This window comes from Kryptolebias marmoratus, linkage group LG14, assembly GCF_001649575.2.
Source record: "Kryptolebias marmoratus isolate JLee-2015 linkage group LG14, ASM164957v2, whole genome shotgun sequence".
NCBI lineage: Eukaryota > Metazoa > Chordata > Actinopteri > Cyprinodontiformes > Rivulidae > Kryptolebias > Kryptolebias marmoratus.
This window is the reverse complement of record NC_051443.1, coordinates 14,095,930-14,119,314: the sequence shown is the minus strand read 5'-3', so window position 1 is coordinate 14,119,314 and position 23,385 is coordinate 14,095,930. Positions and strand designations below refer to the sequence as shown.

Genomic DNA, 23,385 nt, shown 5'->3' with positions numbered 1-23,385 from the left:
AACAGTGGCTTTCATGTGACCCCCAGCTTAAATCGTCAATTATTAATATTCCCAGAGAAAAAAGTGTTTACTCAATTGCGCCACATGCTAGTTTCTCAATAACAGCACAACTTCTTCCTGGAAGCTTTTACTGGCATTGTGTGTCATTTGTTGGTCATTTTAGCATTTGATAAAACTGTAGTTATCTAAGGGAAATGACTTGGATCGATGATCAACTGGAAGCCAGCAGGAACTGCTCAAAATATAACACAAACAAAAATATAATTGCTTAACCTAAATAAACATGTATACAACAACATTTAGATGAACTTGGACAATTGTAAAAAGACATCTAAAAAAGCCTTATTGGTTTAAAAAAAAAAAAAACTGAGCTACAGTGAGCTGGTTGTAGCAGCTGCTGCTGCATTTTCATTTTGGCAATCGGTGAAGTATAAACAGGCATGAAACCAGGCCTGACTTGAAGACCGGCGCACGCTCACAAGACAGTCTGCCCCAGAGCGCGTCACGGCCCTCCGGCTGTTAGTTAGCCTTCATCGTAATTTTTCTCCTTTACTGCATTTTTACAATTCATGTGCAGTGTCTCACAGGGAAAGTCACAAGCAAAACTTCTCAGTCAAAAAAGGAAAAGGAGTCCATTGTCTGACCACGTAACAAAATGAAACGGCACGTCGAAAGTCACCCATTTATACCAACAGCAGTTTAAACAAATGAAACAGAACAGTCATAATTACTACAAAGAGGACTAATCAAAGGACGGCTGTTTATATCAGGAACAATTCTGCTCCTTGGACAAATTGTGTTGATTACTTCCAGTGATGTCTGCGACATGAAAGAAGAATCATTTTTAGCTCTGGAAAATTGCTTTTCCAGGTGATCTCTGAAGCGTATGTGCATTCAGATGTCGATAGTAAAACTTCCCCTCTCTTTTTTTTCATCCTTTAATTAAAAGAAAAAGAGCCTAGTGATTATGTTTTCATACCGAGCTACAGAGGCACATTCAGAACTAGGACGGGGAACACCACACAGTAATCCTCTAGTTAGCTTACTTCACTTAGGTTTTTTTTTATGTTTATAGGGAAGTTTTTCAGATCCTCCATGTGACTCGGTGAAAGGGTGTGTTGTTTTTAAAAAGCTTGCCATCGGCAGACTAAATATACCCTTTACTGCAGCTGACCCCTCATTTGGCTTTGCTGTGGCCACTTTATGTCGACATGCTTGCTCAACAGGGGCCCTCTGCCTAGTAATTATATAGGAGGGTTTCCATTTTTTTATCCCCTGTATAGTGTTACCTTCACACAAGTTCTCTTCCTCAGTTTCACCATTCAGGGTGTCATTGATGCTTTACTTAGAGGATAACTCTGAATTTGTTTAGTTTCCAGCTTGTTGTGTATCAGGAAGCATGCCCTGCCAGCATCGAGCCTTAAATGTTATACATATCTGGCGATTTAAAAGTTCAACTTTGATCCAATCTGTCAGCTAATAAACAAACTACAGATAATGTGAAATGACTGCGTTCACTTTTTTTTTTTTTAATGACTAACAGCCAGCTGTGCGGTTGGCATCATACAGCTGGTTACAGGCACTCCGTGAACTCGGCTGGCTTTAGTTCAGTGACCTTGCACATTTCACCTGCAGACTGATATTTAGATATGTGTTTTAAGTCTACTACCTAAAAACCTGATGAAATGCCTTCACATTTAGGGATGATTCCTCAACTTTACGCTTGCCTTTAAAAGTTCTGCCGGACAAATGAGGAGTCAAAAAAAAAAACAGAGAAGCAGCTCCACATGAAGATTATCTCTTAAACTGCACTTGAGCGTGCTAGCAGCTCATTCTTTAACACATTATTTAAAAACGGGCTCCCTGTAGCTGATACTGGTACCGGGTTTTGACAAGTAAGAATAACACAAACGTTTAAGAGGGTTTCATTTCTGGTTCTGATGCTTTAAGTTTTATAATTTGGCAAAATTGGAAACCGAAGGCATCTGGGAGTATCAAATGGAGGTGCGACGGCCAGCTAGAGGTGTAACGTTTGTAGCTGAGCCAACGCTGTGAGACTGTAAAGACGTGACTGTCTACACTCAAAATGCCAAAAGTGGTTCACCCTGGCGGTGAATGGAACTCAAAACTGTCCTGCACCTGCCAGTGTTATAAGATGGACTCCTGGTCCCTGTCGGGTCTCATAAGAGGGATCTGAGGTCCACAGTTGGCATTATTATGTTCACATGTAAGCAAGCTTGGGTCTCTGCCACATCTGTGGCCAAACACCATTAATCTGTAAATGACATCAGAACGGACATCTGTCCCCATCAGTGTGACAGCCTCTGTGCTCTCAGTATTTTGTTTCCAGTAAAGGAACCTGCTTTCACGCAGGCCTGATTCCAAAATCATTTTAGGTTGTGTGAAGACCACAATGAGCCCAAGTCCTTATGAGTTATAAAAAGCGTCATGTTCACTTCTCAGAGTAAATGTTAGTTGTATTTGCCAAACATGTTTTTAAAAGAATGAATCAGTTTACACATAATTTCCTTAATAATCTATCTGTAGCTTTATGATTGACCAGTTGTTTAATTTATTTTAACTAATTATTAAATTACTAGTGAAATATTAAAAACTGATTATCAGCCAACAGTGAATCAATTAAAAAATAAAAAAAGACACATTTTCTCTTTAATATCACTGATTAGAAGCCTTCTATTAATTTTTTTTGTGAATAGATCAGGTATTTTTATCAGGACCCTTAATTAATTTATATAGTAACAGTTAAATAATTATTACGTTGCTGCTACTCAGGACCTACAGTGGTATGTAGGAGGAAAAAAAAAAGAAAGTAAAACAGTCTGATCATAGTAAAATGTTGGGCCTTTATTATCATCATCCTCACAGCTGGGTGGGGCTGTGCTGATAATATGTGTGGTATTTAGTTGTGGAATGGCTTTCAGTAATTTCTTGGGTAACCGTGTCAGGTATGACCACTTTCACAACCTGTGGAAGTCATTTTCTCCAAGAAGGTAGCACCCAGGAGAACACAAACACCCCCCCACCCCCACCCCCATTTTACAGCAAACGATCCATTATAGTCTCTGTGTGGTATCATACCAACAGATAGTGCCAAAAAGTTGCAGTTTCTTGGCGTGAAGCAGCAAAAGGAAGAGGCGCATCTCTGTGCATTGATGCTGATTATGGGGGAGCATATTGTTAAAAAACAACCCAGAGAGAAGCTCTGCAGGGTTGGGGTTGTTGGCAGGCACTGAATAACCAGCTTCCTCACACCCACCCGCCATGCCGCTCTGTATCCTCTCCACGCTCTCTGCTGACAGGATGCTGAGCTTCTTGTCTGCGCTCTTAGCATTGGGAACGAGTTGGAAAGTGGGGAAGTCATGTGGCAAGTGGGCCTGCCACTTCATATATGGATCAGACGGGAGCCAGGTGATCAAATCTGATCATGATGCAGGATGTGGAGGACTTCACTCAGGAAATGAGACATTTGTTTCATAACTTTGACACAGTTGTGCGTCAGAGCAGGAAGTTGAAGGGCTTTTTTTCTACTCGGAGCTTGAGCACCACTGTGGTTTCTGTGCCAGGCTAGTCTTCAAAACTGTTCTCTCTTCTTTGCAAACATTTAAATGGAGGTTTTTTTTCCTGCACCTGTTTAAATTTACATATCGAGTGGCCCTCGTTACAAATATTTTTGCCATCAGCATCCTTCTTTGTCCTATTATCTTCTTTTGAAGATGTTTTTCTCAAAAAGTGCAAAGAAACTGAATAAAATAGGTCCCTTTATCAACTTCATTCATCTTAACAAAAGTGAAGAGCCAGCTGCAGCCAGCCTTAATAATGTTGCCTTTATTTTAGCAAATCTACGACTGCAGAGCTTCCAATAGAGTTTTGTTTTTTCAGCCTGTTTTTATTGTTAACTTCAATTAAAAAGATGTTACATTCAATTTCAATGGTGATTATAATTATCAAATTTTCATTATTATTTGAATCAATTAGAATTTCTGTCCCCTGTATAAAAACACCTGGGTGAAACTAATAAAAATGCCATATTTCCTTCTTGTTTTTTTTTCATTGTTTATGCCGCCCTTTTTCAGCTTTGGTTTAATTGCAGCAGCTATTTACTTTGAAGTAGTTGAGCTCTAATTTTGGCTCTGTTAAGTATCTGTTACCATTATTGTCACGGATTAAGATCTAAAACCAAACACCACAACATCACGGAGGGTACATTTTAGTTTTGAGCCAAATGAAAAAGGATCGAGCAGTAACTTGGAGGCCACAGCAAGTGGCCACAGTCAAGGGCAGCAAATGGCACAAATCTAAATCCTCTTTGAAGAAAAAAAAATCAATCGAATAGCAAAGTAATTCTACAATTTCTGTTTGCAAAGCTGTTAAAATATATACTACAAACCAACTGGTGTATGTTTTTTCTCCTGTTGAACTAAAGCGATTAAGATTTTTATGCACAGATCAGCTAATTTTGCCCCTTTTTCTTTTCCCGGCGCTCAGAGGGCTGCCTGCCAGTATTTGTGGCCAGTTAACAGCTCGGTGCTGGGAACCCCAAGGCCCCGAACAGGTGTCAACTCTCTGCTCAGCTAAAGAAGCTGAGATGGGAGCACAAAGGGCTCAAAGAGACCTGCCAGCATGGTAACCATCTTAAATATCCCTGGCCAGTCCGAACACTCCTCTAAATCTCTCAGCAGTGCAGGGTAACAGACGGTGTGCTCTTTCTGCGACTGTGATACCGACTCTCAAAGGGTTCTGGTGCTTGGACTTTGCCCTAAATGGGGCTGGGAGTGACAAGATTGATCGAGGCCATTAGGAGTTACAGGGGGCCGCTATTTATGGAATGTGGCAAAGGCAGAATTTCTCCAAGGACAACAAAAACGGCAATTTTGTCCACTTGGGGTCTTTGTCATCCGTTCAGGATTGTAATCTCATCTCTTCACACTGTTGCTATTTCAGTCCATTTCTGTCTCTTTAACGGGGGACGGTTCCTGCCGCTGTCATCAGACAGTTTGTGTTTCATCCCGTTTCCAGAGCTCACGAGCTTGTGTGATCTTTTAAAGCTTGGCTCGGGTGTTTCGCTCACGGTTAAGCTGGCATTTAGGCTGGCAAGACCGTAGAAGAACGGGGAGAAAGAGAGAGGTAGTGCCTTTCACTTTCTTTCTCTCCATTGTTTACCACTCTGCAGCGATGACGTGGTGGAATGGAGTCGAGTGGAGGCTACCCTCATCTTCAGTATACAATAGATCCTTGTGTACTTGACCCCCACCTCCCCATTTAACAGAAAGGAGTCCATGGTTAGGCCCCGAAGCTGGGATGGAATTCCAGCTTTGACAGATTTTGTTCATGAAAGCCTCGATTGGAAGGAGAAAAAATGTTTCAGTGTTAGGAGGATCATGGCCTCTGGGTCTGGTTGTTCTCATTTGAAACTAAATCAATAATCAATTATCATCTTCCCTCTTTGTGTTTCGTTACAGTGAGCCCCACTGATTAAATGAGCTTTACCATAATATATATGCCTCCCTTTTACTGGGTGACAAATAACCTGCATTTAATTGGAATGAGTCACAGTAGGGCTACTAGGTCATTCAAAAGTAATTAACAATGATTTATTTGTTCTGTAATTCCAGATGGGGGGGTGGCTCTCTTGAGTACAAATAACCCAATGAAGGAGCTAAATGATTCATATCCTTACAGGAGAGCATCTTGTAATGAGTTTTATTAGGTTTTAATTTATGCTTTTTTTTTCATTCATTCATCTTTGACACATCAGTGACCTTTAATCACACGGTTTGCGTGAGAAATCCGCCCATTTTACGAAAGTGCCGTAATCTGATGCTCCTCTTGACCTCGGGGTGATTAAAAACCAGAAAAACCTGCTTTGCGCCATCTCGCTTTACTTACTCAGAAGTACGTAAAAAAAAAAGAAGCACCTGACCTGCTTCTGCTCATTACAACGACGCGAGTCTAAAAAGAGGAAAAAGTGCAACAAGCGGGCCACCATCCTCTGTGTTTAAATGAGATGCAAGGCTGAAGTTGTGCAGACGCTCTCAGGTTCTGAATCTGAATGTCACAAACTGGACAAATAATCACCTCATCTCAGCTGAAGGCCTTTCAGCGTTAACAATTATTGAGAAAAAGTTCACTGTGTCACAGTGAACTGGGCTGACCGTGGTGAAAATTAGACCTTTTTTAAGATGATTTTGTGTTCGCCCTCCTGCGTGGCAGCGAACTGGGCTGCATGTTTCATAGGCAGGATTGAGAACAGATTTAAAGAGTTTATTGTATTATTTTACTTAAGCTTTAAAGCTTGTGCTTTTTAGCGCAGCTTTACTGCTGACCTAAAACTACCAACTAGAAACGTGGTTTTGTTCGTGAAAATCATGTTATCTGTTTTAGATGAGGAGAAAAAAAAAAACCTCAAAAAAACTGAAAATAGTGTGACGTTATATTATTAATAATATTTAGCAAGTCTGTATTTAGGTCATGTTTTCAATATGCTGTTTTGTACCAAAGGAGAAAACTTGTAAATTGTTTCAGCAGGTTGCATCTAAAGTCAGTATTTTAAAATACGACGCGTCTCTTTTTACTTCATGACAACTTTATAATTTAAGTATCATCTGGTCAAATTAAACAGAGGCATAAATGTCACAAAGCAGCTTAATGGAGTCTTTATCAGGTGAATTCAGCAGGTGAGAGCTGTTAGCGAGACAAAGATCACAGTGGCTCCTAAATTGACAAATGGAAAAAGACACCTCTGTCTGATAAGAGCTGATGGCTACCAGCAGCTCCGCCATCATTCTGGTCTTCGTCGTCATCATCTCCCGAGGCAAACATCCATCTGGGTTTGGCGCTGCGCCTCTAAATACAGGAGCAGGTGGATTTTTATCACGGTGACGTGTCACATCTTTTGTAACAATAATAAGCACTGTAGATATAAAAAACACACTCTGTGCCCAACTAGATGCAAAACCTTCCATGATGGAGTGGGATGTTGGCAGGATGTGTCTCTGTTAGCTCTTGTCGTCTTCATGCGGTGCTCCAAATCCACTTTGTCGTAATTTTTTTTTTAGTTTAATTTATTTATTTTTTTATTTAAGCCAGTGTTTGTCCAAGTCCTGGAAACAACCCATCATTTACAGGATGGCCTTTGTCCTGGAACGAATGTGAAGTGATTCAGAGCTGCACAGTTGACTTTCAGAGCCAAGCTGGCCTTTAGGTTGTAACGTATAGGATGATATCAAATGTTACAAGCAACACCGAAATGTCTGTAAATCTCAGTCATGTTGTTTCTGAGCCACAGGCAACATCTTAAATGGGCTTTTTTTGTTTGTTTGTTAGGAAATGTAATTTTTCAAAAAGCAGCAAATCCAAATCCACAACAAATGGCTACATTGACTCGTTGATCGTCTGTTGCACAGAGAAAAGTCTATATTATAACTGTGAAAACATGCTTTGATTGTTTAAGGTGTTATTCCCCCTTTTTTTTTTTTTTTTTTTGTTCCAAAACATTTTTGTTCAGGATTTTACTCCAAATGCTTGTAACAGATTGCATGGGATTAAAATAAGAATAATTAAATAAAAAGTGGATGGATCAACCCTGTCACCTTTCTGCATGAGAGAACTTGTTCCTCTATCGTCTGTTCTGCATGATGCCATCAGCTCAGGGAGAACTTGACATCGCTGTGCTGGCTCTGGTTTGTGCAGGTATAGATGTGCTGCTTTAGTTCTGCCTTTTTTTTTTTTTTTTGTTCTCTTTTAGGGGAAACTTCACCGTTCCAAAGCTAACAGACTCTAACATGGGAGTTGGTGTGCTGGGAGTGTTTCTGGGGCTGCTCCTGGAGGTCTCCACTCACGGACCCCACTCTGTCCCTCGGACCTCCTGGAAACACCAAGGTAGGACCAAATGCAGCGTGTTAGACAGTCAATGCTGCTATGACTAATTATAAGTGCAAAAAAAGATGAAGTGAGCAAATGTTGAAGCGAAATCTGAATAGTAGCTGTAACCTTTTATACTACAAGATTTAAAAACGTCAAAGTATCATATCCCTGTTTTTAGTAAATGTTCTCCAAAAAGCTGTGTGCTGATGTAGACTGAAACTCCTCTAAAGCCCCTGCATACAGGAAGTAGTGTTGCTCACTATGAGTTAGCATCGTGGAGTTCACGTAATCTCAAAAGGAGAAATGTGAGCCAACAATTAAAGTTCAGTCCGGGGTAATGGAACTTTCACACGGCCTTCATATGTCCAATTTCTTTCAGCTCAGCGCATCGTGTTCACAATAGAATATTTAGTTTCCCCCCCATCACCTGATAACACCTGGTGAAACTACCTCTGGCCTCGCCTCAAGCGATCAAATTAGACCAGCGTTCTACAAGGTGGAAGTTTTTAGAAACGGCTTGAGTAACTCGCTCTTTCTCTCTGTGTGTGAGAACGACGAGAGCAGGTCATTCTTTAATTAGTTCCTGTGGCACAGTCTCTGATTCGGTTAGTCACTGAGGGTATGCTGCTTTTGTCACTGTAGTGTTTATGAGCCATATCTGCAATTTGAACCCGCATGCACCTGGCACAACCAGTATTACCCAAACGCAAACTTTCCATTAAACGCAGCACGCAGTGGAACAAGCTAATGAAGTCTGTAGAGAGTAGAAACACGTTCCTGTTCGGACGAAAAGAATCACAAGATCAAAGTGAGGTTTAGTTATTCTCTAAGTGAAAAAGTATTTGTATAATAATGATCTAGGCAACTGTTCTTCATTAGTTTGTCACAACTGTTGTAACACAAACTGAATCTGTTGCGTGAACTAGGATTATTAGTAAAAGCAAGTAAATTTTAGGGAGAAATTGCATCACTTAACCAGAAAGGTTTGGTCAAAAGATGCCTGTGGAGATGTTTTGCAAAACTAGAGCAATATTATATTTGCTATGTGTTGCTTTTTGCCTCTTGTTGTTTTTTTAGGATATAATAAAACCTTTTGGAATTGCTCAGTGTTTTCATATCAGTAAAATAAGTCCAGGAAAAGCTGTTGTGTCCATGATGAAACAGGCACTACTTTCAGAAACTTATGAAACCACAGGGATGATAAACATCACCGATTATGTGCAAAATAAAGGCGACTAATCACCTAAAATTTGTCGACTTTCTTTAGCTAACATTTTTAGGCATTTTGATTCTGCTTTGCTACAATTGCAGCGTTGACTCAATCTGCAAACCATTAAATCACAATCATCACCAGCCGATTTTCAATCTTCATGCCTCGCTTGGAGACGGTTTATGATGTAGTATTTGTGTTGGCATTTAAACATCAGCAGAAATACAATCCTGAACGTGTAAACAACCAGCTTGACTTAAACTCTGAATACTGTTTAATGCGGCCATAAATGACCGAACCGTTGCATTTAATGCCAGATGTGGATCTCCTGGAGTTCTCGGAGCCTGAGATTTTCAACTACACGACGCTGCTGCTGAGCGAGGAAAGAGACGCTCTGTATGTGGGAGCAAGAGAGGCCATCTTTGAGCTCAGCAAGAAGAATGTGACGGTCAAAAACCATAAGGTAACCACAAAGGAAGAGCATGTCTAACAACAAAGTAAGCACTTTCTAAATAGTTGATTGTGGTTGTGTTTCTAAGGTTCAATGGACAGTGACAGATGACCACATGAACATGTGCACACTTAAAGGAAAATCAAAAGAGGTTTGATGAGTCATTCTGTATTTTAAAGTTGCCTGTTTTAAATCTAAATAGTCATAGCCATGCCAGAAACATCCTTCGAGTATCTGTACTGCTCTGTTTCAGAGAGACTGTCTAAACTACATCCGGGTCCTCCAAGTTGTAGACGATGAGCGGCTTTACGTCTGTGGCACGCATGCCTTTCAGCCTCAGTGCAACTACTTGGTACGTTAACGGCAGGCTGCACAAGGAAACGTGTGTGGAAGGTGCCAGTCCACAGCGTGACCTTTAACCTCGTCGGGATCTCTTTCAGAATCTCAGGGACTTCTCTCTGGAGGGTCAGACTGAAGATGGCAGAGGGAAGTGTTCTTTTGACCCTTCGCAAAGCTTCACGACTGTCATGGTCGGTGAGTTGAGGCCCGTTTTATCTCGCTTCACAGAGACGGTTTTGCTTTGAAATGCATAATAATCTTCAGTAATCTCTCTTATATACGGGGAGGCAATCTCAGCATTATTTTTTACTTTTTCGACCAGATGGGGAGTTGTATTCTGGGACGTCATATAACTTCTTAGGCAGCGAACCCATTATTTCCAGATACTCGCCTTCCCATTCTCTGCTGAGGACGGAGTACTCCACGTCGTGGCTCAATGGTGAGTTTATCCTCATAAGTATGAAAAAAATGAACCAATTTGGATGATTAACAGGATGTTTTAGTGGGTTTGTATAAAGCTGATCAAATTGTGATCTGTTTTTTCCACCTTGAGCTCCACCACTTGTTTGCATGTGTAAACCATCCCACACATGCAGCATGTGGGTGGTTTAGTTCTGATACAAAAAAAGCTTTTCGTCCTTTTGATTGTCAGTAAGGAGCATTTTACAGATGACTAACAACTTCTCATTTTTACTCGGTGACGACTGCCCCTTCATTGGTCAAAATGACACTGCTGCTGGCAGCTAGACTATCAGCTCTCAGTAATAAAACCTGTAAGAAAACCAGATTAAACTAGTCTGCTCAGAGTGCTCTTTGAAAGGTGAAGTCTGTCAGCCAAACGGTAGTTCTTGATTACTCTCACTGAAAAAAATAAGATGTCTTATGAGGTTTTATTAGGTTTTTTAAGTTGTAAATAATCATAATAGGTTGTTCCTGCTGCTGAAATGCATCAGATAGACACTGAATGAACATATAGGCTCAGAATTAATACATGCTCATTAATTGTTCAGTATTTCTACCTCTCTCTTGCTTTTACCAATATCTTTCTGTGTGCCCTCTCTCTGCTTTCATTGCAGAACCCAGCTTCGTCTTTGCTGACGTGATCAGAGAAGGGAAAAACCGAGAAGTCGGCGAGGGCGACAAAATCTACTACTTCTTCACAGAGGTGTCCGTGGAGTATGAATTCTTTGGCAAGTTGCTCATTCCCAGGGTGGCTCGCGTCTGTAAGGTCAGTGCACGCCGCGCACCATCTGCACACACCAGCAGCAGCCATCTTTATTCCTCACCTTCCTGTTGTTGTTGTTGTTGTTGTTGTTGTTGTGTATGGGTCTCTGTTCATCTGAGAATAAAAACAGTTCAGAGGCTTTATTATCTGCTGATATTCCCTAACATGTAAGGTGAGGCAGCCTATAACCAGATTAAAAAGTTAAACATTTTTCCTCTTTATTAAATATTCAATTAAGAAACCTTGAGAGTTATGTTATTTCAAAATAATGCACATGCAATCTGAGCTAAGAATACACACATATATCACCTAAACCATCTGACTGTGTAAATATCCCTGACATGTTTTTCCAAGTTGTGAAATTCTTTTAGGAGTGGTAAAGTAAACTCATATATACAAGATTATATGCTTATCTTCCTTTTTACCTTCTACTTCTGCCCAGATTTATTATTTGTGTTCACTGTATAGATATTTATCACTGTGCAAACATTTAGAAATAATGATTTTTGTTGTTATACTGAAACTGAAAGACCCCAAAAATATGCAATATAAATTTACCTGAACAAATAAACATGAAAAGTGATTTCTATTGGATTTTTAAAGTGGAAATGATGTTGTTTTCTGAACCCATGGACCTACCATACCATATTTGTTTTGATTTTTGTTTTTCTTTGCTTCTTTTCTCAATGCCTAATGTCTGCATCTGTCCCCTTACAGGGAGACCTTGGGGGGCAGCGCACTCTGCAGAAGAAGTGGACGTCCTTTCTGAAGGCCAAGCTGGTGTGCTCCATGCCTGAGCTGAACTTTGTTTTCAACGTAGTGCATGACATCTTCATCTTGAAGGGGAAAGACTGGAGAGATACAATCTTCTATGGCGTCTTCACCTCTCAGTGGTCGGTGATTTCAAAACTTACAGCTCAGGACGAGCACATAAATATCTCTACACCACAGTTTAACGCTGTTACCTTCGACCCTGCAGGGGCAACGTGGGTTTGTCGGCTGTGTGTGCCTACAACATGACAGCTGTGGAGGAAATCTTCTCCAAAGGAAAGTATATGCAGAAAGCCACAGTGGAGCAATCCCACACCAAGTGGGTGCGGTACAACGGCATCACTCCTTCTCCACGTCCCGGAGCGGTAAGTAACTGAACGATAAAGACTGAACTCTGGATTGTTCAAACATTTGCACAAAAGCTAAGCCGAGAAATGACTCACAGCTACGTTAACTTCCTGAGAATATTATCTATAGTAGGAGCAAAACTTTGACAACTCCTGTTTAACTATAACACGATTTTTGTTTATCATCCCAGTGTATTAACAACGAGATGCGACGGCAGAACATCAACAGCTCACTCAATTTGCCTGATAAAACCCTTCAGTTTGTTAAGGACCACCCCCTGCTGGAGGATCCCATCCTGCCCATCGGAAACAGGCCTCGGCTCATCACCAAAGATGTCAATTACACCCAGCTTGTTGTGGAAAAGGTCCAGGCACTTGACGGCAACATTTATGATGTGATTTTCACTGGAACAGGTACAAACCAGTTAGTCAAAGATGCCTAAAGGTTTCATCTTTAGGCTTTCTGCATTTCTAACTTAAAAAGCCAACTGATTTCTGGCTTTAACTTGGGTAACTAAATGTTTTGCCATTTTCATCTTTAGATAAAGGAGTCCTGCACAAGTCTGTGGTGTTTCAGGAAGAGGTTCACATTGTGGAGGAGATACAGCTCCTGAAGAACTCTGAACCAATCAAAAACTTACTGCTCTCCTCACAGGTCAGTGGCTAATTTATTTTTAATAAATAAATATGTGCAGGAAATAAAATCTGAAAGGTAAACTTTATCTCTTTGAGCCTGGGCAATAATTCTTCTTGAATTTACAACACATAGTGAGTGAGAATGCTATGCGTGCAGCTAAGTAAAAGTATTGGTTTTTGTGACTGATAGCTCAGATTGTTACGCATCTGTCTGGTAATGTTATGAAAAGAATGATTACAAATGGAGATCTTCATGATTTATGTTTCACTTATTGTAGTCCTGATTGTGTCATCCTTGTCAGTGCATCTATGTCGTACTCAGAACCATGATTTGTGGTTTTTACTAGAAAGCCCTGACCTCTTTTATTTAATAATTATTACTCCAGAAAGGAAGGAAAGGCTGATTGTTTAACAATAGAGTCTCTCCAGAGTGCTAGCAAAGGGTGAAATCACATTATAGATATTCTGATATATTTGTTGCCCTGTTGTTCCCTTTTAAAGAGCTTTTAGAGGGTTGGGGCCTGTTTTTAGTGGGTAGCTAAAACTTGTTTCAGAAATCACCTTCAAGCTGGACTGGAGATGCCTTTTTCACGTCTCTGTGTGCATTATGTATCGACTAAGGTGACATGGAAAGATTGAAGTCAACCTGCTGTTGTTACGCTTCAGAGCCATTTAGGGAGGTAGTCGCTGAGTCAATTTGGCGAGTATGTGTGACATAAATGCGCTGCAAGCAGTCAGGTGCTGACACGTTGGTTTGGAGATGCAGGGTTCAACATTACAGAAGGTGGCCGTCTTGATTGGTGCATTACTGAATTGAAAAGGAGCCTTTTTTTAAAGCTCAGCAAATAAATCCTCACTGTTCATGAAGGCTTTCTCCATGCCAAAAACTGACTGAGGTCAACAATATTATGATATATTCCTGTGAGATGACTGTGACTTTGATGACCTGACAATATCTCACTTGATTTATTGTCCAGTCTTGCACAAATGGCAAATATAAAGTGTGCACCTGGCTCCAGAGAATTAAATGAAAGCAGTAAGTTGGAGCGTGCTTTTCTCTGCATATTAAAGTTAACTGTGTTTGTTTTACAGACACGGTCCGTGTACGCTGGGTCAGACTCAGGTGTGGTCCAGACACCCACAGCTTTCTGTAGAAAGTATTTGTCCTGTGATGACTGCGTCCTGGCTCGAGACCCCTATTGCGCCTGGGACCCTAACACCGCTGCCTGTGTCAGCATCTTCGACACACCCAGGCAGAGTCTTCGGTAACTCAACATCAAGCAAGATTTGAAACATTCGCCATTTACCACTCCTATCTCTCTGCATGGCAGTACTCCACTCATGCATTATTGCACCTAAAATCTCCACAGAGACATGTCCACTGATAAGTCTTCTAGTCTGACCTGCTCTACTGCCTCATGCTAGATATCATCTCAGAGTGTTTGCGTGGTTCAAGCTGATGTGCATCATGTTTGTGTTGCAGGAAGCTGATTCAGAGTCTGAATGGTGATGCAAACAAGTGTCCTCCAGGTGAGAATAAATGTGCTTGTATTTAACCTAAAAAACCTCCAAAAACAAGTTTTAGAGCCTGAACAATACAAGAACAAAAAAAGCGGCATTAGTGTTAACTCCAAATGTCTTTCTTTTACTGACCGACAGATTGATAGTGTTTGTTTTGATCACATAGCTGCCACTTTAAAGTTGCTTTGTTTTGTTTTTTCCCTTGCTTTTATTACCATTGTCTGGACTTGGTTTATAATCAGTGTTAAAGATTTGTAAGTCACTTTTTTTCTGTGCTTACCTTTTAGTGCCTCAGAGGGACTACCAGTCAGTGTTGGTGAAACCAGGGAGTTCTGCAGAGCTGCCTTGCCTGGTAAACTCCAACCTGGCCCATGTGATGTGGAAATCTAACGGCTCCGTTCTCAGCGAGGCCTCGCGCTTCCACTTCATAGCCGAAAGCGGACTCCTCATTTACAGCGTGGCTCCCGAGGACCAGGGTTACTACGAGTGCTGGTCTGTAGAATGGGCCCCTGCGGCCAGGAAGAACTTCAGCCGCCTGCTGGCTGGGTACATGGTGAAACTGGATCTTCCACCCAGACCTCCACCCCAGTCGACGCATGCGACCACCACCTTGAGCAGCGAAGAGAAAAGTAACGTGCACGCAGCAGAAGGTAATGTTGAGACACAGAGAGACTCACTAACTTCAACCAGCTTCACAGCCACAGTCCTCCTCACCTCCCCACCCCAAACTGATTCATCACTAACCCCACCGCCCAGCAGCACAATCAAAGTCCAGCCAAAGCGGAACCTTCCCCCGAACTCGGCCGCTTCCCACCCAGCCAGCCTGGAACCTGAGGCCGAGTATTTGCAGCACAACAACAGCGTGGCCCTCCTCTTCCTCTTTCTCCTGTTCTTCCTCCTCTTCTTGGCAGCGATGGTGTACAACTGCTACATGCAGTACCTCCCAGCTCCCTGCCTGAGGCTGCGCACCGCTCTGCTTGGCACTCACAAGTGCTCCCACCAGCCCGAGTACAGGGCCTGCGAGGCAGGCCTGATGGAGACGTCTGCCACCGACAAAATTAACATGACCGAGCAGCCGACCCAGAACGGTAGCCAAGCTGCTCAGAACCTCCAGGCGCTCCGTGACACCGGGTATGAGACTGAACCGGAGTGTGGCAACGGTCGGCTCCCCTCCCACAGCTTTGGAAGCAACAGCCCCTCGCAGGAGAAGCCTTTCGATGTGGACTGTGACTCCCAGTCCATCCAGTTTGCAGATGCAGATGAACCTTGCAGCTAGAAGCTTCTGTCTCGTGTTGGTTACTTTCAGTGTAAAAACTGAACTGGGCTCATCCGCTTTCTGTCTTCACAGCAAACAAGCTAAACATCAATGTGAAAGTGTGGCGTCTAACAAAGCTGAGTCATCACAAAGCTTCACTGTGGAGTTTGAACTCCTAATCTGATTTAGGTCTTAAGATGATCGAGCAAAAACTGTTTTCAGCTAAGGCAAAGCTATTGCTTATATTCCAAATTGGAAACATTATTTACCAAATTGGTAAGCTACTCTGATGTTTTCCAAATTGGAATCCTATTTCTGTGTAGCCTGGGTGAGAAATAATCTTGTGGAGCATTTGCATCTTTATGTCTTGCTGTTTAAGTGATGCTTAATTCTTCGGCGTTAGTCATTTCTCAGGGAAGAGTTGTTCTGTAAGGATTCGCCTTGTGTCGCAGTGTTGTCGTCCGCAGCAGCTGCTATGCGAGGTGGCACCGAAGGACTTCAGCAGAGGGGAAAAACTAGAGGACAAATTGCTTTTAAATGCTGGGATGTATCCAACCACTGTGTTGTGTGGAGAAGCACTGCTGAGATTATTAGTTTTGAAATCTTTTTACCTGTGAAGTTGACATTCCTGATCGTCCTATGTATTAACCTTCATTAGTCATCTTCCCTTAATATGGTCGACTAATGAAACAAAAATGTACAGTAGGAACTGAAGCTTGATATTAGAGCCCTGGAAACAATCTGAAGTTTATTTTTATTATTGTGGTTTTATTATTAAACATTTTTTTTTAGCTGTGTCATTATTTAAGGCAACACATCTGTGGTAATAACACATTTTATTACACAAGGAGTTGTTATTTCTATTTAGTTTAACTTTATTTATTGCAAAAGCTCATATTTTTTTAGATTATTCATCAGTTTGTCTTTCATCCTCAAGACTTTCTTCTTTTCCATCACCCCCCCTCCTCACAGCCTCCTCTCCCTCCGACACCTCCTCCTCCTCCTCCCTGTTCTCCTCTGGAGGTAGCCCTCACTTTCACTCCTCTTCCGCCTCCTCCAAGCCCCACGATGTGGAGGCTCGGGAGGCGGAGGTGAGACTGTTGCCCCCCCTGCTGAAGGACCAGGCCTGGGGGGTTCACGCCCAGGAGGCCTTCCTGCTCTTCTGCCTCGCCCTGGGTGAGTGGCGTCTGTGACTCCCTCCCTCAGGGACACATGCTCGGTTTGAAAACCCGTCACTTACCTTTTAGAGCTCCTTTTATTTTTTTCTTCCATTCGTTTGCTCCTCTTTTCTACTTTGCATGTTTCCATGATCCAAACACAAACTAACAGAGTGGTCCAGCATCCTGGTTTTATTTGTAACGAGCAGCTTTGTGCTTTTGTTTGTCTGCATTTTGGAAAAATTTAACGACCAGATAAAGGATTTAAAATAAAAAAACAAACAGTTCAATTTTAAAATGTCAACTTCTCAGTTCTGTCAACAGAAAGTTCCAGTTTTTTGTACATTTTGCTGTAAAGACAGTTGTAGAAACTTGTAAAATTTAGAGATATAATTGCTTATCCAGTCTGATAAACAAAATCTCGGAACAAATTAAAGTTCCCTCAGTTAGGCTGTGTTTTTTTGTGCCTGTACATGGTTGTAAATATTTTTATAAATACCTTTGAAATTTCTGTATAAATTTGAAGGACAATGTGGGGCTGTTGAGAGGTGTAATAAAACTTGCCAATTGTTTTCAAAACTGGCTTTGCTTACATTTTCTGGGGTTAAAAAACAAACAAATCCCACATTTCTGTGTATGTGAAGTGAATCAAAATGAACTGATCTCTGAAAACCTGGTCAAAGATCCTTTTTTTTCCGTTTTAAATTAAAAAAAAACACTATATTGAGGTTACAACTTTTCCTACACCACTCTTTATTTAATAATCATTAAAAAAAAAGCTTAGAGAGGTGAATTTTCTTAGCTTTAGAAATATCTTGATGTCTCAATCATCTTTCCTCTAAGCTGGAAACAAACTTCATCCAATAAAAATGAAGTTTTAAAATATGCAACATGCTTGGAATAGCGACTATCCAACTAAATAGCTCGGCGAATGTCACCTAAGGATGCTTCAGTGTGATCAGAAAATGCCATCTCTGCATGACGTTCAAACCTCTGACTGCTCACTGAAACCGATGCCTACAAGCTTACCTAACAGAAGCCAGTGTTCCTGCCTCCGTGTCAGCGTCTCGACAACCAGGGATCAACATGAGGTCCGATTCTGTCCCGCAGGTCCTAGCGATGTCCACGTTCACTGGCTCATGAACGGGCACAGTCTGGACACCCCTGTAAAGGAGCACCGCAGGCCGCTGGGTCAGAGGGTGGTTCTGGTGAGCAGCTGGCTCCGAGGGGGCCCGCTGATCAGGGACGCTCGTTACCACTGTGTTGCTGAGGCCAGCACAGGAAGTGACATGTCTGAGATTGACCTCCATCTCCCTGCTGGAGGTATCTGGGCCTGCTTTTTGCATGGATGTGGAAAAAAAAAAACAAGATTACTTGGTGATGCATCCAGAATTTGACTGGAATCGGTTGCTTTAGAGGTGGATAAAGTGACATGGTTTTACTCAACAGATGAGAACATTCCATCCAGGGATTTGAGCCAGTGGAGGGGTGCGCTCAGCGAGCATGAGCAGCTGCTAAAAAGATGGGAGAAGGCCTGGGTAGGTCCATGTTCTGAGTGTGGTAAAGAAGTTTATGATTCTAATTATCTGACTTACTACACGTGTACCAGTTTGTACCTTCAGTGCATGTTTGAGCTTCGAGAAGTGTGAAGTCCACAATTATTGAAGCAGTGCCTCAAATTCAGGACTTATAATAAACTTCAAAGGACAATTTTCTAAAAAATTCACTAGCTGTCCCTGCTTTTTGTTTTAATTTCATCACATTTAAATATTCCAAAGCAATCACTAAGAAAATGCACCAAAGTGAACAAATCATCAGGTATTTTGTTTACACTTCTGCCTTCTTGTTCATTTGGTGTGACACTGACACAACAGTCCCATATACATACCGGCAACATGTTTCTTCTCTGTACGTTCCCTACTCGTCTGCAGGAGAACTGTGACGGCCGCACCACTCGGTGAGAACCCGCAGAATCCGGTTGTGAAGCAGCGCTCCCGTCCAGGTGGACCACACACCTCCAGCACTGACACGTTCTCAGGAATGCGTCTCAGTGTCACTTCTTGCACGAGAGTTTGATGGACCACGAAGCAGAGAATTCACAGCACCTGCTCTCGGCAGGGTGGTTTCTGGGACTGCCTCCGAGCTCAAGGGATTGAAGCTCGCTGGTTCCCTCCAGCCCGAGGACATTTAGGCAGCTTCTGTTGCTGTTTGTACTGATCAAAAACAAATATCCTGAAAGCTGTGCTTGTACGGAACAATAAAGTGTCTTCATGCGAAGTTTGCAGAGCAGATTCTGTGGGACTTTGTCACTGCCAGACCTTTTTATTGTCAGAATATCTTAACTTCATGGTTCTTCACAGCCATTTCATAACATTTTACTTAAAATTTTGTCAAATATCTCCCCATATTTAGTTCCAAAATTTTTGTTATTCACAGTAAATGTATGAATATAACATTTAACATGATTTTATGATGGAAAAAACATGCCTTATCAATTACCTGCACAAAGTGAAATTCGGGCATCTAAAAGAAAGTCTAATTATGGCGTACTCTTGAAAGGTTACAGATTGTTGCTTTGTCAGCCTAAAATTAAATTTGTGACTGCACACTATTTTGATGCAGACCTTAACACTTTGTTTTAGACATGTCCTGTAAATACTTGAATGCATCACATCTATCTGAACACTGTTCTAAATGTTGCTCTTTAGAAATCTGTTAAAACACTTGCAACAATTTGCTCGGACTGGAATCGAATCTAAATATACAGAGAACCGAAACTATGTGAATGCATAATACAGATTTAAAGATTGACAACCATTAGTAACATAATGACCTTTTTATTGTTGCATTTTACATTAGAAATGTATTGTAGATGAAAAAACAAAAATAAATATGGTATTCACAGGCCACACCTCTGCATCTAAGCGTGACACTAATATTTCAAGTAACTTGAAGCACAGCTCCCTCTTGTGCCCAAATAAAGGAATGACAAAGCAAAAAATCTGAACAAAAAATAAATATTTAGTTTGATATCAACTGCAAAAAATACATAAACAGTTTGTCAGCACAGACTGACACATGCTGACAACACAAACATTAATGAGTTTTAACTCTAATATCAGATTATTTCATGAATTTCAGTTCAGCTTGCTGATTCTCACTTGAGGCCACAGTATGGTTCTTTATTTAAATTTTTTTTTGTCCTGGCTCCTGTTGAGTAATACATGTTCCTGCAACATGAGACAAATCAGAAAGAGGAATGTCTTCAATAATTATTTCTAATGCAGCAGGATGCAACGAACAATAATTCCATTACATCTTTCAGAGGCGTTACAGATGAAGTGGGTCAGTGTTTAGGCAGAGGTCTTCTAAACAAAAGGATGTGTGGCTCTGAAAGGAAATGCGAAGAACACTAAAAGTTAACAAGCCTGCCAATGTTCCCACAGTGCTGCATGCCAATAAAGCCAGCAGAGCAACTGCATTCCTTCCTGCAGTTCTCATGAGAAATAAGGTTTTTTGTAGAACAGCATGACCACGTTGTGGCAGACTGTACCTGGTTCGTGTATCATGTAGTGAATCCAGCCTTGGGACTGCTGCACCCCCAGCTGCCTCCACTCCTCTTCGGACATCAGGTGGGACCTCGGGACGTACTTCGCCATTTCCCGAGGCAAAACAACGTGTCTAGTTTGGAGACAAAATGGAGTCTTTAGATCGTTAAACTAAAAAGGAGTACTACTGTAGTTACCTAAAAATACTACAACTAAGTCATGTGTGAAAACTCCTATTAAAGAGGTACTTTATAGCAGCTAAATAACTGATGATCCAGCTTTATATCTCGTACAAAATGATTGTGACAGAAGTTTCAGGGGCAGGATTGCTCTTCGGTGGGGTGTGAACCCAAGCTAATCCATGCTTTGTCTCAAATTGTATGTTGTTTGTGTAAATTTACTTGCATTCTAACATTTCAGACCTGCAACACATTCCAGAAATGTCGGGAAGTTTTTTTGTTTTTTACCACTTCATATGTTGCCTTTCCTTCTCAAAACCCTCCTGACGTTCTGATGACACTAAGGTCACAAAGTGTTGCAGCACTTCCGGTCCTGTTCTGTCCAGTTCTTTCTGCGAACAAGGTGTGTGACAGTACAGAGGTGTCAAATTGTTCTTGTGCGTGTTGTGAAGGTGACAGTGCATTGTCCTGCTGAAATATGAATGAACGTCCTAAGAAAAACATGCTGGTGAAGCATGTTCCTTTTATTGCTTTCACCACAGAAATGTAAAAGTAAATAAATAAAATAAACTTTACCAAAGGCACTGATAAAACTCTCTTCTAGGGGGTCCCCAAACAGCAGAACAGAAGCCCAAATGAGCTTTTATCTGGACTCAGATCAGCTGTTAAACACTTTTAAATAACATCATTTTTTACATCTTGGAAATAGCCCTAAAAAACCCATGACCCAATGTTTATGTTTTTATTTTATTTTAGGAAGCTGTTGCAGGCCGGAAATGTAGCAATTAATTTACATAATCAGATGAAATCTAGCTACACAAAACACAATATATTGGGAGGAATATGTTGGATATATTATAGAAATGTTCAACTTTAAACGTAAAAAATAAACATGCTGTTAGATACAAAAAAGCACTACATTTTTTTTTTCAAAGTGTGGCCAACTGAAGCATTATATAACAACAAAACATAAAATGGCAACAAAGCCTACAACTTTTAATCTGCTGCAAGGAAATAAGACAGAGCATACACAGATAACAGAATTTGGGTAAAGTAAACAACACTTTCGATCAGCACTGTAAATTCCTCTGTTGTGCATTTGTGCTTGAAATGTACATTTGAACGCAGCAGTCTGATCAACAATTAGATGCAGCTGTGTTGATAGAAAACTACTGGCTGGGTTAAGTTGAAAGGTTTGATTTATTCAAGTAGTTGAAAGGTTTGATGTATTTATAGTTGATTTATTATTATAAGTAGCGAAATTATATATATATATATATATATATATATATATATATATATATATATATATATATTATTTCGCTTATATATATAAGCGAAATAACAGTGAGGGTTACACTTGCAGAGGCATCTTTAAACGCTAGTTAGTTGACGTTACAGACGTTAATCAGGTTGACAGTTAACTTGGTTAGCGACGGCTACTAAGTTAGCTTACCTGTACTCAAACTGGTCATCATTGTATCTGTCCGAGTAGTAAATTTGGCTTCGAGACATTTTTTTTTTTTTTTTACGAGTTTAAACTTGATAAATTAGGAAAGTTTCACATCAAATAAGAGTCACGTTCAGCCATCCGTTTGTAAATTGAACCGAGGCTCTGATTGGACGGTTTAGGTCATGTGATCCTAAACTCCGCCCTTTCCTCCCAGTCTGTCAGCATGGTGCGGGTAAGACTTTTTGTTTATATAAACATAAACGTGTACGAACATTTTATTTATTCATGTGCTTTTTTTTTTAGCACATATACTCATCTTCATCTTCATATTTTCAACTTCAGTTCGGCCCAGGTAGCTTGAAGCTATCACATTTCTTTCTTTGTGCTAAATGGTGTTTTGTCAATTATAGCCCCAAATTTCCAACAAAACTTGGGATGTTGTGCAAAATCTAAATAAAAACAGAATGCAATTACTGTAAAATCTTATAAACCCATATGTTATTCATAGTGAAACATATCAAACCTTTAAACAGCGAAATTGGACCATTTTTCATGGTTCATTTTGAAATGTATGGCAGCAACACATGAGTAAAGATGGGACAGGGGCAACAAAAACTGTAAAGTGAGCCAAGTAAGAAACAGCTGGAGGAGCACTTTCCTATGAATTAGGTTAATTAGGTTAAAGCCCTTCATGCAAAGAAGAAGTCATATGTGAACACCATCCAGAAACGTCACTATCTTCTCTGAGACAAATTTAATCTAAAACGGACTTAAGTAAAGTGAAAACCCATTCTGTGGTCAGATGTATCAAAATTTGAAATTCTTTTTGGAACCCACAAATGCCATGCCCTTTGTACTAAAGAAGAGAGGGACCATGCAGGGTGTTGTCATCGCACAGTTCAAAAGCCTGCCTCTCTGATGGTATGGGTGGTGTATGGGCAGCTTACACATCTGGAAAGGCTGCATCAATGCAGAAAAGCCTATACAAGTTTTTAGAATACGTGCTGCTATCCGGATGGTGTCTTTGTTAGAGAAGGCCTTGCACATTTAAGCAAGACAATGTTAAACCACTCAAAAATGGTACAATTTCTTAGTTTCAACATTTGATATGTTTACTGTGTTCCACTGTGATTATAATGTGGGTTTATGAGATTCGCAAATGATTGCATTCTGTTTTTATTAATAACCTTTTATTGGGGTTTAATCATATGGCGCTGGCAGTATTTGTGAGGATCTGGGTTTTGGTTCTGCCCTCTGGGCGGCGCCACTAATTATTGTTCCACAGGTGTTCCTCATACCACTGATGAGACCAGCCAGGATTTAAGCAGCAGGCGGTGATCAGACCTTCGCTGGAGCATCGAACCTACTGGGTTAGATTCTCCGCCTCAGCGTCTAACCTGAACTCTAGC

At 40.9% G+C, this 23,385-nt stretch overlaps 2 protein-coding genes across 7 annotated transcripts in view; one reads left to right on the top strand and one right to left on the bottom strand.

Moving 5' to 3' along the window:
• sema4d (sema domain, immunoglobulin domain (Ig), transmembrane domain (TM) and short cytoplasmic domain, (semaphorin) 4D) overlaps positions 1-19,085 on the top strand; it is a 35,643-nt gene extending 16,558 nt beyond the window's left edge. For 4 of the 5 annotated variants that reach the window (XM_017407851.3, XM_025004080.2, XM_025004079.2 and 1 more), the window contains 14 exons: positions 7,766-7,899; positions 9,412-9,557; positions 9,634-9,696; positions 9,799-9,897; positions 9,986-10,079; positions 10,207-10,323; positions 10,961-11,112; positions 11,827-12,002; positions 12,089-12,245; positions 12,419-12,641; positions 12,770-12,882; positions 13,956-14,128; positions 14,347-14,393; positions 14,672-16,754. In XM_017407851.3, the coding sequence (XP_017263340.1) occupies positions 7,803-7,899; positions 9,412-9,557; positions 9,634-9,696; positions 9,799-9,897; positions 9,986-10,079; positions 10,207-10,323; positions 10,961-11,112; positions 11,827-12,002; positions 12,089-12,245; positions 12,419-12,641; positions 12,770-12,882; positions 13,956-14,128; positions 14,347-14,393; positions 14,672-15,660 (2,646 nt within the window). In that variant the 5' untranslated portion in view covers positions 7,766-7,802 and the 3' untranslated portion in view covers positions 15,661-16,754. Of the gene's footprint in view, positions 1-7,765; positions 7,900-9,411; positions 9,558-9,633; positions 9,697-9,798; positions 9,898-9,985; positions 10,080-10,206; positions 10,324-10,960; positions 11,113-11,826; positions 12,003-12,088; positions 12,246-12,418; positions 12,642-12,769; positions 12,883-13,955; positions 14,129-14,346; positions 14,394-14,671; positions 16,816-17,906; positions 18,120-18,245; positions 18,335-18,727 lie in introns of those variants that run through there. The other variant, XM_025004081.2, reaches the window with a different exon arrangement.
• Positions 19,086-19,613: 528 nt separating this feature from the next.
• Positions 19,614-23,320, bottom strand: zgc:86839 (uncharacterized protein LOC415200 homolog). 2 transcript variants are annotated; one of them, XM_017407555.3, is made up of 4 exons: positions 21,980-23,320; positions 20,350-20,477; positions 20,113-20,186; positions 19,614-20,026 (listed from the first exon to the last, which is right to left on the bottom strand). In XM_017407555.3, exons 1-3 carry the CDS (start codon positions 22,036-22,038, stop codon positions 20,143-20,145), a joined length of 231 nt encoding a protein of 76 aa, XP_017263044.1. In that variant the 5' UTR covers positions 22,039-23,320; the 3' UTR covers positions 19,614-20,026; positions 20,113-20,142. The 2 variants fall into 2 exon arrangements, with proteins under 2 accessions (XP_017263044.1, XP_017263043.1); XM_017407554.3 differs by having other exon boundaries at positions 19,614-20,186.
• Between the last annotated feature and the right edge of the window lie 65 nt (positions 23,321-23,385).

Excerpts from the sequence above, each read along its gene's own strand:
- zgc:86839 (XM_017407554.3), bottom strand. The coding sequence starts at position 22,038 with ATGTCTCGAAGCCAAATTTACTACTCGGACAGATACAATGATGACCAG. Across the intron at positions 20,478-21,979 it reads GATGACCAGTTTGAGTACAG|ACACGTTGTTTTGCCTCGGG; the intron begins GTAAGCTAACTT and ends TCTCCAAACTAG. Across the intron at positions 20,187-20,349 it reads CTACATGATACACGAACCAG|AGCCACACATCCTTTTGTTT; the intron begins GTACAGTCTGCC and ends ATTTCCTTTCAG.